Source organism: Hippocampus zosterae, chromosome 7, assembly GCF_025434085.1.
Source record: "Hippocampus zosterae strain Florida chromosome 7, ASM2543408v3, whole genome shotgun sequence".
Classification (NCBI taxonomy): domain Eukaryota; kingdom Metazoa; phylum Chordata; class Actinopteri; order Syngnathiformes; family Syngnathidae; genus Hippocampus; species Hippocampus zosterae.
Window position 1 is genome coordinate 472,602 of NC_067457.1, and position 15,434 is coordinate 488,035.

The following is a 15,434-nucleotide window of genomic DNA, read 5'->3' on the forward strand; positions in this document are numbered from 1 at the left end:
TTGTCTGCCTCGGCAAGGCCCGCCAACCAGTCTTCCAGGGCTCGTCCCTCCTCCGTTAACAGTGCTGGGCTGTGTTCAAAAAGCACATGCCTGCAGATTAATACAGGAGTTAAACTGTCTCGGTGTGCCGCGGCTCAGCTGTCAGACGTTTGCTGATGGATGAACAGTGGAAACATACTTGGGAGTTTGAGCTATGTCCTTCTTTGTTGACGTCAGCACATGACCCCGGCGTTCGGCAGCTTACCCTAAAAATAAAGGCCAACGTGTGCTTGTGCGGGCCTGCCAGCGCAGACAAGGGTCTCCGTTTGGTTATGTACATAGAAAAAAAAGTCACATTACAATGCTTGCGTGCAGCTCCCCCCCCACCCCCGCTCAGTCCATTTCAAGAAAGGCAATCAGCACACTCTTAGCATTGAATTTAGCAAGAGCACTCGGCGCCAACATTAGCATAAGTGCTCTTGCTAAAGGACATTTTTGTTCTTCAAGTTGCGCATGAGTAGCAGGCCAACGACACATTTCAATTAAGCCCGTCGCTGTAGCAACCGTTGCTTCCGCTTTAATAGATGTCGCGGCTGGCCGATAAACACCTCACCTCAAATGAATGCCCCCCATTTCTCCTTTGGACAAAACCAACATTTTTTTGCATCAGGTGCCCCGCCCCCTAAATATTTTACGTTCAATCATTTCAATGCAGTTGCACCAATCCAATTTTATCCCGATATAGTGACAACTTTTCATTACGATATACATTTACGACATATTATCAGGATCATTATTTATTTCAGGAAATATATATACAATTGCTGGACTTGAAGAAAGTCCTTACCTGGAAATAATCAAATTAATGACCCTCCAGGTGACCACCGTTTGAGGAAATGCAGTAGCAAGAAAAAAAATCAAATAAACACCTAAGCCCTTAGCGATGTCCGGTATCAATGCAATTCGCACCGAAATTATCATTCCAACACATATCATACAACTTTCTGTGAGTCTGTGACAGTCTCTCCGTGTATTTTCAATTGAGCAGCTCTTGGGTGTATCATTATGAAATGCAATTGTGCAAATAAAGTCGTCTTGGTGGTACTTCCCGCAGTCGAGCAGAAAAATGCCACGAGACGCCAGTTCCCAAGCAAAATGACGATGCGACGATCATTTGTGTTTCTTGGGCATTTTCCAAGCGCGTCGGTCGTTTGGCGGCAAGGCGAGATGATCTTTCATGATAGATAAGAGACAATTATCGGAGCGCGCTGCCGATGGGAGCGTTATCTGAGCAGGCCGCCCAGTGAGGTGCGCATGCGTGCAATCCAAACGCAGCGTCCTCGTGCCCTTGCTATCCTCACACGGAGCACGCAAGGAGGTAAAAGGGGCGCGCGGGTACTCTTCCGTCGCTGCCATTCACACCGGCCAAGCATGAAATGAGTTCCTCTTTCATGACGCGTGGTGATTGACAGCGCCGCAAATGAGAAATTATTTACTGTGAACAGAGCGGGCCGCGTGCTCTTTGGCAGCAAGGCCGCAATATCTTGGAGGCGGGTGATGATGAGGATGCATCATCACAACCACTGCAGTCCAGCGGAGGAGGAGGGGATGGGGGCAGGGGGGGCATTCACAGTCCCATTCCCATGGAGACGCGACTTGGTTTTGGGTGATGGACATGTGAAGCATTCCCAGGCTTTTTATGAAACTGGTCAACACAATCAGCAACTTGCCACTGCATTTTGAAGGTATTTAAATTACGCAATTCTTAGATAGAATTTTTTTTAAACAATCATTCAAAATTGTCATGAACTATAACGCTCACTGAGTTTCAATAAACGCACATCACAAAACACGGACTAATTATGTGTAATTCAAAATGCAAGAGAAATAAAAAAAAAATAACATTTCAATCACAGCATATTGCTGTGATGAGCATGAATTTGACATTCCGTGGCAATAAAAATCAACATTGACAAGATACATAGTATTCAATAATTTAAATAAAAATAAAGCTGCTCGGATTTATTCCATACGCGGTTTCCCTGAAACGAATGTATGTTTCAGTGCCTAATGGAAGCAACATTTTACTCTCAATTTATTCGAAGAGTGCTACAAAACCTCGCGGATTGCAATGAGATGGCGCCCCCTAGTGGTCAACGATGGATTCAAGTGCATGTTTGTTTTCTATCTTGTTATGTTACACATACAGTACATTTGACAATAAAGTTGTATCCAATCCAATCCAAAGTGGTTCAAGAGTCATTCCAAAAAGACTCCTTTTCAAAAGGCGAATTAAAAATTAGCAAATGAGTGTGGCGCACAATTGAGTTGCACAGGTTACGGGCCACACGATCGGTGGAAACGGTATGAAATTTTATTAATATTTTTCCCACGTCACAAAATCAGAGCATTTGAACAGGAGCGTGTTGACTTGTTCTACCCTCTGCTGACATAGCAGGAGAAAAAGAACAACCCCAAATAAATGATCTTGCATGAGCTTTATTAATTTCACGTGCACGCCTTATTTCCTCCATGCTCAAAACAATAACGATGCCGTCAACCTTCATGAGACTAACTCGGCGTGGAAACAAAATGTCTATTTTTCTGGTGATTGCGGAAGAGGGAAGGCAATGGAAGCTAGGACACACGATATGTAGACATATCATATATAGAGTATTCATGTGTGTATATAAATATAGATATACTGTGTTTTTATATACACATAAACATACATATACACACAAAATAGCTATCCACCCCCAAAAAATAATAATAAAAAAAAATCATTCAAGACAGTTTGGAAACTGGAAGTGATGAAGATGAAGAGGGAGGTAGATAGATGGAAGAAGGAGACCTGTCAGAAGTGATCAGCCAACTTAGCTTGTGATTCTTGTCTTTGAAAAAAAAAAAAAGGATCGAGATCTCATCTCAAATTTCAGTTTTAGAGCAGAGGAGAAGGAGGAGGGGAAAGAGTAGCGGGGGAGGGGCTCTGCCTGTCCTCCAGTGTTACTTTTTCTGAAGTGTTGTCCTCACCCGGGCTCTAGTTGCCGCCGCCGGCGCCGCTGCAGCACCGGCCGCTGCGGCTCTGAGAGGCCGTGTCGTGCAGATTCACTCCGGCGCCGGTCCGGCCTCCTTGGCCGCTGCCTGCCTGGGGATCGTTCTTTGGTAGCTTGTTGGCTGAGCGGATAAAAGGAGATGCCGTTTACAAAAAAAAAGTGCAGAAAACAGCGGTTTGCCAACAGAAATAACGCCGCAACACTCGCCATCTTGCACGTTTGATTGCGAAAGTAAAAATACGAATGAATTCTTCCGAAGCAGCAGTAACAGCAAAATGGAGCGCAGCGGAAGAAAAATTCATCTGCTTTTCGTGCTTTGCCATCATCTTATTAGCACATTTTTGTTCAGTCTTGATGCCTCGCTGCGACCACTTATGACAGAAATAAAACGCTTACCAATAGCCATGAAAATATCGTTGACATTGAGAGCGGTCTTGGCCGATGTTTCCATGAAGAGGAGCCCGTTTTCATCAGCGTATTCTTGTGCCTCCTAAAGACAAACGGTCAAAAGGGAAGGCGAAAGCGGCAGATGCTCAGATGTGCGGCCCCTCCCTCCTCATACCTGATGCTCCACCGCTCTCTTGTCTGCAATGTCCGCTTTGTTGCCGGCCAGAGCGATCACAATGTTGGGGTTGGCTTGTCTTTGCAACTCCTTCACCCAGTTTTTTGCGCGCACAAACGTGTCCTGAGGGAACCGAAATGGATTTCTTGGGGTCAATTTACGATATTTGGCAGAGTAAAATTCTGTGAGTCATCAACCTAATCAATTAAAAAAAAAAAAAACACCACCACCAGCAACTGAATAAAAAAAAATATCTCTCCATACATTTCCCGGTCAATTCCCATTTCGAAATAAATTAAAATGACTTTCGTTGCAGTCCCCAAAGCGGCAAGTGCGACTCACGGTGTTGGTGATATCGTAGACCACGATGGCGGCCTGAGCGCCTCGGTAGTACATGGGCGCCAGGCTGTGGTAGCGCTCCTGGCCAGCCGTGTCCCAGATCTCAAACTTGACCGTGACGTCGTCCAGGCTGACCGTCTGAGTCAGGAAGGCCGCTAGGGGGAACAGAGTGCACACGTCACCGTGTCAACAACATCAAATCCCATTTCATGTCAGAGCTATGCAAAAAAAAAAAAAAAAACGTCTGGCCATCATAGGAACTTGGTTGATCTGTAATGTAGCGTTAGCCCGAGCACAAGTGATTAACCTAAATCGATAAACACATTAATTGATTATTTTAACAATTGATTGTTTTGTGGACAAAAAGACTAGCAAAGTCACTCTAAAACAAAGAAAATGAACTACATACATACAAGCAGAAAGAGAATTCCCTAAAATGTAAAATCCCAAATGATTATGACCCTGATCTGGACACCCCACAAAAACAAAGCACTTGGGATCTTACCTCCGATGGTGCTCTCCTGGAATTCATGGAATTGGCCTTTGACAAAGCGCAGCACCAGGCTGGACTTGCCCACCGCCGACTCGCCCAGCAGCACCAGCTTGAACTGGAAGCTCTTATTGGCCGCCGCCGCGCCGTTGGGCCTGCTCGCGCTGCCGCCGCCGCGTCCCGCCATTGACACCGAGGGATGAGGCTGTTTACGGATGGGGTGGCCCTGGGCTTCGATGAAACCAGACTGGCCACTCAGGCACCGGTGGTGAGCAAAGGTCGTCGATCAGACACCAGAAGCTGGAGCACCTTTAACACGCAGGAGGAAAAAGAACAGAAATACATGAAAATGGAAAGATTTATACTCATGGATTTATAAGCTCATGGCTTGAAAAATGCATCTATTGAGGACCAACTAAATTCTATCCCTGTCATCCGAGTTTGAATTCCTACCAATCATGACAACAAAAACGCTCCTTTCTTCAAAAATAAAATCCGTACAAAACATTGCATTGAACAGTTGGGTTCACATGACGAGCTGCGCGCAACTTGATTGGTTGGAATTTGGACGACTTGTGGACCGAGTTGCTTCTTGCTGGTTACCTGGATGTTGATCAAAAAGTATTTCCAGTTTTGGAGTTTGAATGGGTTATTGTTTGTCACAGAATGTCTGACATGATCATTTACTTCACCGTTACAAGTTTTACTTTGTGTACGAGTAATTCAAACTGCACAGATAACCCGAGCGCATTAACGAAGGCCCAAGGTTTCCCCAAAGTATTGTTCTTCCGCCATAGTGTAAGCAATTTATTTCCTCAATCTTTTTTGCAAAGGACGCTTCGACTGCTGCTGCGTAAAAAATAGCATTCCAGTCATATAAAAACACAAACGTGACCAAATAAAGGCATTTCTGTCGTGAACCTGTCTGGTATTTACCCCGTGTTCAGTCCAGGTCGTGTCTAAACAACGGCGCCAAATAGCCGCGAGGCTAAATCCTGTTAGCAGCCCTACTACCTGTCGTCTGACGCGAAAAGTTCACCCCACATCAAACTATCAACGCGCCAAAGGTCTTACCAGTAAAGGAAGCTCGGTCAAAATTCAACAACGGCCATGTCAGTCATCGGTGGCAACAGTTTTTCTCGTCTTATTCGTCTCTTGTGGTCAGCCAAGTGTTGACAGCCACAACAATAGCGCTGCACTTCCGCCTTGTGTAATTTCTTCCTCTGCGTCGACTCTATTTACCCGCATTGTGCGCCCACTGTACGCTACTGTCTCCAACTGGTGAATGTGGGCATTGCAAATCCGTCGCTCCTGATTTTATGTCATCAAATGAAGTACTGTAACTTAAAAGTAACACCACTCCGTGAAAATAGTACCAAAATTAAGCCAGTTCGTTACAATTTAATGACAAATCATCTCAATTCAGCCCTCAACCCCTGCTCATCAAACAATCGCATTGTACAGAAAAGGTAAAAGTTCAACGGGCGTACTCCATTGACAGAGAAATAAACACCCTTGTCTTATGTACTACCATAACAGGTTCAACAGCCTTAAAACAGAGACCTTTAGCTTCAGCCCCACCCTTTTTTCACCACTGGGTAGCAATACATGAATAGAAAATGGAAAACGTTCCAATCCAACAGTATCCTTATGCTGGGTAAAGCAAAAATACATAAAGTATAAGGCCATCATCATTATAATTATTGATTTTAGTTCGGTTTGTGCAAAAACAAGCTACTTATTTGTTAGCCTCCTCTTTTATTTTTAGCCACCAGGTGGCAATACATGGCACGGAAATATTCCAATCCAGTTACTGCAGAGTACTTTAAAGCGTGGACATAAGAAGTAAATACTCGAGTAGCAACAGTGTGTTTAAAACTAATAATTGTTTCATTTCATTCGGATCAGGTTTGTGTCTAATTACTACAAGTAGAGATGCGGCCACTTTTTCGGCCTGGAGCTCAGGGAAGCCTACCCAGACCAGGGGCCCGGGTCCCAGAAAAAAAAAAAAAATCATTTTGTCTGGTCTACATCTGCCGCAAAGTCTCCCCCTGCCTCCAAAGCCTCTTCTATGAGAGATTTCTGGCTCAGTGCGTCCACACCTTAAATCCAAATGGTTTGCATATTTTGCGACGTGGACGACTTTTATGCCTTGGACCTCATGAACGCTCTGACGATATCTTTTCTCATCATGCAGCAATGGACATGAATCTGGACCAATGCTATTTGTGTGGCTGGTGTCGAATGTCGGTTGTTAAAACGACAATCGAATTTGACGCCGCTGGGCTTTAACCTCATCCCCGCCATCAGACCAGCGGAGACTTTGTACGGGGAGGGAGCTGGGAATATGAATAGAGTTCCCCTTGGGGGAGGAGGGGAGGACTTTGATTTTGGAGCCACCGGGCCGGATGCACGCGGAGGCCGAGCTTCTGAAATGCCACGGAGGCACAAGTGGGAGGGCGACGGGACGCCAGAGCAAAGATCACGCTGGATCCTGGCGTGAATATCACTCAGCGGGCCTCCGTTTGCATGACAACCTCGCAGCGGTCCTTTTCTTCATCGTGGAAACATGGACGCTCGGCGCATTGTTGTGGTTGCGGTTTGCTGTGAGGCAGAATTACACTGCCGGTTTTAAAAAAAAGTCTACACACCCCTGTTCAAAGGCCAGATTTTCTGTCATCTTCCCTGAAGAGGAGACCAAACTAACTCATTCCAAAACTTCCTCTTATGCAACTCGATTAAAAAATTGCTTTCCATCTTTTTGAGAGCTGAAGTAAAAATAAACAACGACCTCTTACAATTGCCGATTCACAATCAACCAATCACATTCCAATTCCTGTTCAATGGGAGTCAGCACAAAACGGCCAAAGCAAGTGAGGAATGTTGGCAACTCATGAAAAGTAAACGAGAATTGGATAACACTCACTTTCGGCCTTTACTCATTGCATGTTTGATGCAAACTCGCTTTTTAATAAGCGGCGTGTCCGTCTCGGTTTTGACACATGTGCGTTGTATTAAAAGCAGTCAGCGCCAAACACGTGATGCCGTTTTTATGCATCTTGGATACATACGGTACTGGAAAGGCCAGTCTGTGCGTGCGCCCGTAAACGGTTGGAATCCATTCAACGAATACAAACATTCACGCTCAATGAGTTCACCGATTCATATCGTTGCTTCTCATCCAGTTCCGCTCACGCTAGTGCTAACCGCTAACAAAGAGCGCGACAAATCAGACAGGATCTCCAAAATGGAGCGTCGATGCGGTGGGAATTTTAAGCCTTCAAACATCTGTTGGTGCCGCAACGCACATCTGTCGCAGTGCAGCATTCCACAATGCTCGCGGTAAACCTATTTTTCTGCGCTCTGTGGGAAGAATGACTCTTTATGTTAGCAACCGTGCGACCGTTTGTAAGTCGTACAACGCGATGCATTCCACCGTCACCGCATCTTTCGGATCCGACATCTGTTTCCCTTCTTTCTTTTTGAACTGCAGTCCAAGCGCACGGCGCCAATGCGGACACGCGATTACAAAAGCAGGTGTTGGAAGAGGGGGGGGGGGGGGTGCGGCTGGGCGTGGGCGGCCGTTGACGGACACCGTTACTGCAGCGACCTGCAGCCGCGCTGTCCACATGAATCAAGTCCAAGCGTGTGATGAACAAGTCAACAGATAGTTTGGTGGGGCCTTCTCAGTGGGGGGCATCCTAAAAAAAACAACGAAAAAGAAAAGAAATCAGAGTCATTGCAAATAGATTTGTGAGAACAAGCATGCAGTCTGGGAGTGTGCCAGAGAAGAAAGAAAGAAGACATGGGAGGGGTGGGGAGGGGGTGGTGGGGGGGGGGGGTTCTCTGCATTGTTGAAACAAATAACAGCAGCAGGCCACGTGTCTCCCGCTTGAAGCTTTATATTGGAAATAAATTGGAACACGATGCACGCTCATCCCTGATGAAAGCAACTGCTCGGAATGTTGACCTTGAAGGAGGCACGGGATCGCATCGTCAGGAAGTGACGGCTTCGCTTCGCGCGCGCCCACAATTCTTTGCTCGCGCTTGCACTTTGATGAAATCGGCCGCAGAAATCAGACGATGCAGCATTGTTTTTGCTCGACAGACAGCAATTTGGAGGGATGCAAAAGCTTTTGGTTTTGCCAGCTTATCGGCTGCTCGACTTCCCAAAAGGAGAGAGAGGAAACATTCCCAGGCTTCCAGCGGACAGAGTGGGAGGAGATGGGAGAGGAAAAGCGGCTCTTGAACACTTCCCAGACTCATGTGTGTGTGTGTGTGTAGCCCGCCTGGGGAGGGAAAGCAGGCGCGTGCACACACACAAGCCTTCTTTTGGAGTCACCTGCCAGCATCCAAAGTCAAAGCGCTTTCCCCGCTTCTTCTCCCTTTTGCGCCGCTCCCTCCCTCCCTCTCTGCATTTTTCACAGGCTGAGGCATCCATGGACCCTCTGGCTCCGCCGCTCTCCTCAGCGACTCGGAAAGCCGGGAGAACTTTGTGAAGCGCGCTGAAGAGAACGCATTGGATGGGACAGCGGCGGCGGGGGCGGCCTCACTCGGCGGCCTAACTCGGGAACAATCTCCAATCTGGGTGGCGCCATGCGGGGTCAGCGCCCCGGCCTCCTCTTCCCCCTGGCTCTGCTGGCACTCCTGGCGGGGCTGGCCGACCTCAGCGCGGGCTCAGCCGGCGATGACGGCGACGACCACTACATGCGGGAGCTGCTGACGAGGGAGCGGTACGCCCGGGCACGGATGCCGCAGGGGCCCGACCGGCCGCCCGGACAATACGGCAAGAAAGCGGCCAAAGGCGAGGGAGAGGCCGGCAGGCGGGCGGGTAGGTGAAAAGCGCCTTGTCGTTGGGCAGCCCGGCTTTCTTTGTTGACTGACGGTCACGTTTCGGGTGCGGTGCGTTTGCCGCAGTTGGAGGTGGTGTGACCGTGGGGGGCCGGGGGGGGGGGGGGGGGTCGGCTTCCAAGCGGGTGGCCTCCAGGGGCGATGGTGGGCCCAAGGTCATGGTTCCAGTTCAAGCTCGGGTCAGGGTTGGAGAGTTAGGACTCGAGTCCACCGCAGGAGTCCACGGTTGGGGGGGCAGGTCCGTCGAGTCGGAGAAGTCATTTGATCGTTTAGGTCTCCCGCCAACTTTCGGCTCATGTCTGGCGTCTCGAGGAGTTCCGGTCTCGGTCTCCGGCCTTGTACCTTGAAAGCATCCCACTCAACTTCCCACAGATGAGCTGGGAAAGCGACGGCGGCCGCCGCGCTCCACTGCGCTGCGCCGTCCATCAGAGCTGTGCGCTTTCTGCGCCAAAACGGAGGCGACGGGAGCAGTGCCGAGTCCACTTGGGCTTCTGTTGAAATGACTGCGAATGCAAGAAGGGGGGGCTTTGGGGGGCTTGGCCACTTGAGTGTAAACATTTCCCGCCAAGGATGTTAACCCCTCGGACACGTCAATCCAAGAAGCGTCTGGCCTCGTGCATCTGGAAGCTGCCAAGCGTAATTTTCTGAACGGGTTTTTGCGGCCGCCGCCGATGACCTGATGCGTTCCTCCGTGCGAGAGTCGGAGGATAAACGCTTTCAGATGTGCGACGGATTGCTATCGCATGAGTGCACTCTTGACGTTTGGCTGAATGAAAGGAGGGGGTTGGGGGGGGGGGGGGGAAGAAAAATGTTCCCCTCATTCAATCTTGAGTGGAATGCAACTCCCCGGCCCAGCCGTGCCTCTCGTTTGACGGATGGGCGACGGGACCCTCGCTTGAGGCTGCGAGTAAAATGCTCCTGTCAGTCTCGGACGCAAGCACGTTCAGCCCATCGCAAGCGTTTCCTTTCTCACGGCCACAATTCGGTCCCTCAAACGTTCAACTGAAGATAGAAGCCAAAGCGAATCTGCTCACGTGCCAATCTGCATTTTTTTCCCTTAGACAAATCGTCCAAGAAAAAAGCGGAGAGCAACAAGAAGGCGAACCCAAAAAGCCCAAACGGAAGCTCGCAAGGGGGCGGACAGCCGACGGCGTTTAAAGGCGGTAAGAAATGAGTCCAGAGGCCAATCCAGATTTCCAACCACGTCCAGAGAACAGAGGAGAAAATCCCTCGATACTAAAATGGCTGCTTCCAGCCCAAATTCTTTCCCTCCCCCTCGGATGTTTTACGGCGGCTCGCGTTTTCCAAAGCGAATGCGTCCAGGCCCGTTTGTGAGACGCGCGCACGTCTTCCTGGTGTGCTACTTTACCCAGAGTGCCCCCCCATGGGACTGGAGACGTTGAAGATCGACGACTTCCAGCTCCACGCCTCCACCACCAAACGCTACGGCCTGGGAGCGCACAGAGGCCGTCTCAACATTCAGGTGAGGCTTGCGACAGAGAGAAAAGAAAGACGTGAGCGGTTGGGCCTTTCGGACGGGGGCGGGGGGGGGGGGGGGGGGTACCGCTTCACTGGAAACAGCTAGCCCATCTGGTGCGCGCCGCAGGCCGGCCTCTACGAGGACGACCTCTACGACGGGGCCTGGTGCGCCGGCAGGGACGACCCGCTGCAGTGGCTGGAGGTGGACGCCAGGAGGCTGACCAAGTTCACGGGGGTCATCACGCAAGGCCGCAGCTCCCACTGGTCGTGAGTACGCCGAGCTGCAGATGGCGCACGCCGCCAGGATCAAACGTGTCCGCTCGCGCGTCGCGCTGGCTGTTGTTGAACAGGAGCGACTGGGTGACGTCCTACAAAGTCATGGTGAGCAACGACAGTCACACGTGGGTGACGGTGAAGAACGGCACCGAGGACATGGTGAGGAGCGCGCGCCATGAAAAGGCTTCGCTAGCCCCGATTTGCGCGGCGGAACCGCATCCTGACTGGCCATCTCCTTTGCCTCAGTAGATCTTCAGAGGAAACCGAGAAAAGGAGATCCCGGTGCGCAACATTTTGCCCACCCCGCTGGTGGCTCGCTACATCCGCGTCAACCCTCAGTCCTGGTTCAGCAAAGGCAGCATCTGCATGAGGGCCGAGATACTCGGATGCCCCTTGCCAGGTCAGCCGCCGTCGCCGCGCGACGCGTCGCCGGAGGCCCGTCGCTCGGCGGCTTTTGAACGGCCATTTTCTCCCACAGACCCAAATAATTATTACCGCCGGCGCAACGAGGTGATAACCACCGACGAGTTGGACTTCACGCTTCACAGTTACAAGGAGATGAGGCAGGTCAGTGGCTCGGCGGCGCCGCGTCCGCTCGTTTCGCGCCCCGAGTGTTCAAAAAGCTCACCGATGACGTTTCTTCTCAGGCTCGGTCATTCGACTCCATCGGGTGTAGTTCTCGTGAGCCGCTGCGTGCGGGCTTTTGCAAATGATGACAACGGCGTCCGTTCGGTGATGTGCCGCCCCCCCTAAAAAAACAACATCCACGTGTCAGAATTTAGAAATGGGCTCTCTCGCAGCTCGAATTGTAAACGCCCCGTTCAACCTTTGCTTACCTCCCAAATGATTTTTTTTTTTTAAATCCATGTGACATTTTGAATCCAGCACTTGAAAGCGGACAAAAGCCGCATAGGTCACCGTGCGTCCACAATGCGAGTCCGGACAGAGTCCCCAACGGCTGTCGCGGACGACGCTTTGCCGCCAGTTGCCTCCTGGCTTTTTTTTTTCTCTTTCCGTTTTTGATGTGGCGCCTTGAAACACTCCAGCGGAAGCCATCAAAGGGCAGCTGAATGGACCGCGGCCTTCTTGAATCTGCGGCTTCAAGGGGAGGCCCTGGCAAAAGAAAGCAGGCGCTATTTTTAACCCCCCCCCCCATTCAACCTTTTTTTTTTGTGGCCGCACAGCTGATGAAGGTGGTGAACGAAATGTGCCCCAACATCACTCGCATCTACAACATCGGCAAAAGCCACGGCGGCCTCAAGCTGTACGCCATCGAGATTTCCGACAAGCCGGGGGAGCACGAAGCGGGTGAGTTTCTTTTGCACCCGTTTTCCAAGCCGCTCCCCTTTTGGCCATCGAATCCGTCGGTGCCAACGCAAAAGCTTCAGCTAGCGAGCAAAATGAAGAGAGGGAGAAAAAAAAAAAGTCAAGGAAACGCCAGTTGGAACTTGCAACTTGAGGTTAAGACAGGAGACTTACTTGCGCCTCTGCCGTCATTTTTTTTTTCCTCTCCAGGTGAGCCCGAGTTCCGCTACACGGCCGGTTCCCACGGCAACGAGGTGCTGGGCCGCGAGCTGCTCCTCCTGCTGATGCAGTTCATGTGTCTGGAGTACCTGTCGGGCAACCGGCGGGTGCGACACCTGGTGGACGAGACCCGCATCCACCTGCTGCCGTCCGTCAACCCCGATGGCTACGAGAAAGCCTTTGAAGCGGTAGGTCCGCCGAGCCGGACGGGTGGGTGGGATGACGGGGGGGGGGGGCTGCAGCCTGTCGTCTGTCATCAAGCAAACGACTGCAAGGCGCAATCAAGGCAAGGCAACTTCAAGCACAAGCTCGGTTAGGGGGCAGGCAAAGCGCGGCCCGTTGCCGCCTTTCATCTGGCCCGACTGGCATTGATGTGATCAAGACCCGTGTATTTGTTTCCTGCATTTGGGGGTGGGGTGGGGGGGTGGGTTCTAAATCACAAATGAAAATGCATTTCTTCATTTCATCTGATGAAATCAGCGGTTGGTCATTTTTACATTTGCCTTTTGTCGTTGCCTCCCTGAAACCGGAGGGTTCCGAGCTGAGCGGCTGGTCCCTGGGCCGGTGGAGCAACGATGGCATCGACATCCACCACAACTTCCCCGACCTCAACTCCATCTTGTGGGAGGCCGAGGCCAAAAAGCGGGTCCCTCGCCGGATGGCCAACCACCACGTGCCCGTTCCCGATTGGTACCGATCCCAAAACGCCTCGGTGAGTCCGGCTTCGACTGGCCACTTCCTCCGCCCATTTATTGATGGTGGTTTGCTCAAGAGCATCGCCACGGAATGTGGACTTGCACCATTCGGCCACTTTTCATGGGGGGGTGTGCAAGAATCCCGTGCCCTCATCAGAAGGCTGCTTCATGGGAAAGAAAGTTTCATGTGGATGAAAAACGCCAAGAAAGGCCCCACAGCAGCACACTTTGTGGTAACCCCCCCCCCCCCCCCTGAATGCTTACCTTCACATCCCCCGCCGCAGGTCGCCGTGGAGACGCGTGCTTTGATCGGCTGGATGGAGAAGGTCCCCTTCGTGCTGGGCGGCAACCTCCAGGGGGGCGAGCTGGTGGTGACCTTCCCTTACGACAAGACCCGCTCGCAGGGCGCCACCCGGGAGCAGACGCCCACGCCGGACGACCACGTCTTCCGCTGGCTGTCCTTCGCCTACGCCTCCACCCACCGCCTCATGACGGCCGCCAATCGGCGGGTGTGTCACAGGGAGGACTTTGCCAAGGAGGACGGGACCATCAACGGCGCGTCCTGGCATACGGCGGCGGGAAGTTAGTCACCGCGGCCAAATGCGCACGCCATACTTTCGGTTCGTGTCATGGAGGCCGTGTGTGTGTGTTGGCAGGCATGAACGACTTCAGCTATTTACACACCAACTGCTTTGAGCTGTCCATGTACGTGGGCTGTGACAAATTCCCTCACGAGAGCGAGCTGCCGGAGGAGTGGGAGAACAATCGCGAGTCTCTTCTCGTCTTCATGGAACAGGCAAAACGCACACGCGCAAACAAAAAAAAAAAACACAGACAAGATAGTGTAAAAGAAAGATCAGAATTGTTAGCTTGCCCACGGTTTGCGTCTTCTCAAGCCTGGATGGATGTTGGCAAGTCGACGCTCAGACGGATCAAAGGCAGCTCAAACGGCGCTTGTTGTTGCGTCCACGCCACAGGTGCATCGTGGGATCAAAGGCATGGTGAGGGACCTGCAAGGCAACGGAATAGCCAACGCCACCATCGCCGTGGAAGGCATCGGCCACGACGTTCGCACGGGTACGCAAGCGCGGCTCAACTTGTTTTTTTAGGATAACGGCTAGAAATAAACTTCACTGCCGAAATGCGCGAACATGAGCCATTTTTATTCTGGAAATCATCGCGCTGAAGGCAGCCACTTCTTATTTCCGATTTTTGGGGGGCATATTGCTGCATGGGGAAAAAAAATGTCAGTCTGTATTTCCTATCTGGAAACGAGACACATTCTGGAGATCGATTCCCACACCAAGATTGAATTTGGTGCACGTTCACGTGCGCTTTGATCATTTGTGATCGTTGCGCTCCAGCCGCAGACGGCGACTACTGGCGCCTGCTGAACCCGGGCGAGTACCGCGTGACGGCGCGGGCCGAGGGCTACGGCATGGTGAGCAAGAAGTGCGAAGTGGGCTACGAGATGGGGGCCACCCGCTGCGACTTCACGCTGGGCCGCACCAACCTGTCTCGCATCCGGGAGATCATGGAGAGATTCAACAAGCGAGGCGGCGGCAAAGCGCCCGTCGGGCCGCCGCACGCCCGGCGCTCCCGTGACAGACCATCGGGGACTTAATGGCGGCCGGAAAAGTGGGCGACGTTCGTCGGTCCCGGGCGACTTTTACTGCCAAACGGACACATCGGACAAAAGAGAATTCAACATCCTGGAGAGCAAAATCATTTCATTGACCAAAAATCTGCTCAGTTACGCTAAGAAGAGCAAACGCCATAGACGGGCTAACGAATATGAGCACGGACGTTGTGTATAGCGAGAAGCTAATGTTAATGATGCGTGATGTAGCGGGGGAACGACGCATGGGACGTACTCGTCACGTTTCCGAAAGCTTTGCTCTTTTCCGTAAATAATAAAAGAGCCAACGGATCGCCTGCCTGATCTCGCCTCATGTATGTACATAGAGGGCCCGTTAAGTTATGTAAACCGCGACAGGGGCAATGCAAGCGATAGGTGCGTTGCTTTGCATGAAATAAAGTCCCGAAACTCCACTTCAGATGCTATTTGGCTTTTCATTTCCTCGCAAATGAGTTCAGTGTCGAGGTTGGCGGCGTTCGCGAAATAGAGAAGAAAGCGACTCTTCTAACGTTGGCGGAATAGTTTGTTTTCTTCATTTAATGGA

The 15,434-nt window shown here is 51.2% G+C and overlaps 2 protein-coding genes across 3 annotated transcripts; one reads left to right on the forward strand and one right to left on the reverse strand.

Moving 5' to 3' along the window:
• Positions 1-2,462: 2,462 nt before the first annotated feature.
• Positions 2,463-5,923, reverse strand: LOC127603318 (ras-related protein Rab-5C-like). Of its 2 annotated transcripts, none has more exons than XM_052069498.1 (6): positions 5,501-5,923; positions 4,442-4,735; positions 3,940-4,091; positions 3,598-3,720; positions 3,432-3,525; positions 2,463-3,156 (listed from the first exon to the last, which is right to left on the reverse strand). In XM_052069498.1, exons 2-6 carry the CDS (start codon positions 4,611-4,613, stop codon positions 3,020-3,022), a joined length of 678 nt encoding a protein of 225 aa, XP_051925458.1. In that variant the 5' UTR covers positions 4,614-4,735; positions 5,501-5,923; the 3' UTR covers positions 2,463-3,019. The 2 variants fall into 2 exon arrangements, with proteins under 2 accessions (XP_051925458.1, XP_051925459.1); XM_052069499.1 differs by lacking the exon at positions 5,501-5,923 and adding an exon at positions 4,928-4,951.
• Positions 5,924-8,994: 3,071 nt separating this feature from the next.
• cpxm2 (carboxypeptidase X (M14 family), member 2) lies at positions 8,995-15,303 on the forward strand. Its single transcript, XM_052069388.1, has 14 exons — positions 8,995-9,257; positions 10,339-10,440; positions 10,651-10,760; positions 10,884-11,023; positions 11,107-11,191; positions 11,282-11,432; positions 11,511-11,599; positions 12,217-12,340; positions 12,548-12,744; positions 13,089-13,268; positions 13,536-13,833; positions 13,908-14,047; positions 14,229-14,328; positions 14,616-15,303. The coding sequence occupies exons 1-14, from the start codon at positions 9,023-9,025 to the stop codon at positions 14,873-14,875; spliced, it is 2,211 nt and encodes a 736-aa protein (XP_051925348.1). The 5' UTR covers positions 8,995-9,022; the 3' UTR covers positions 14,876-15,303.
• The last annotated feature ends 131 nt before the right edge of the window (positions 15,304-15,434 follow it).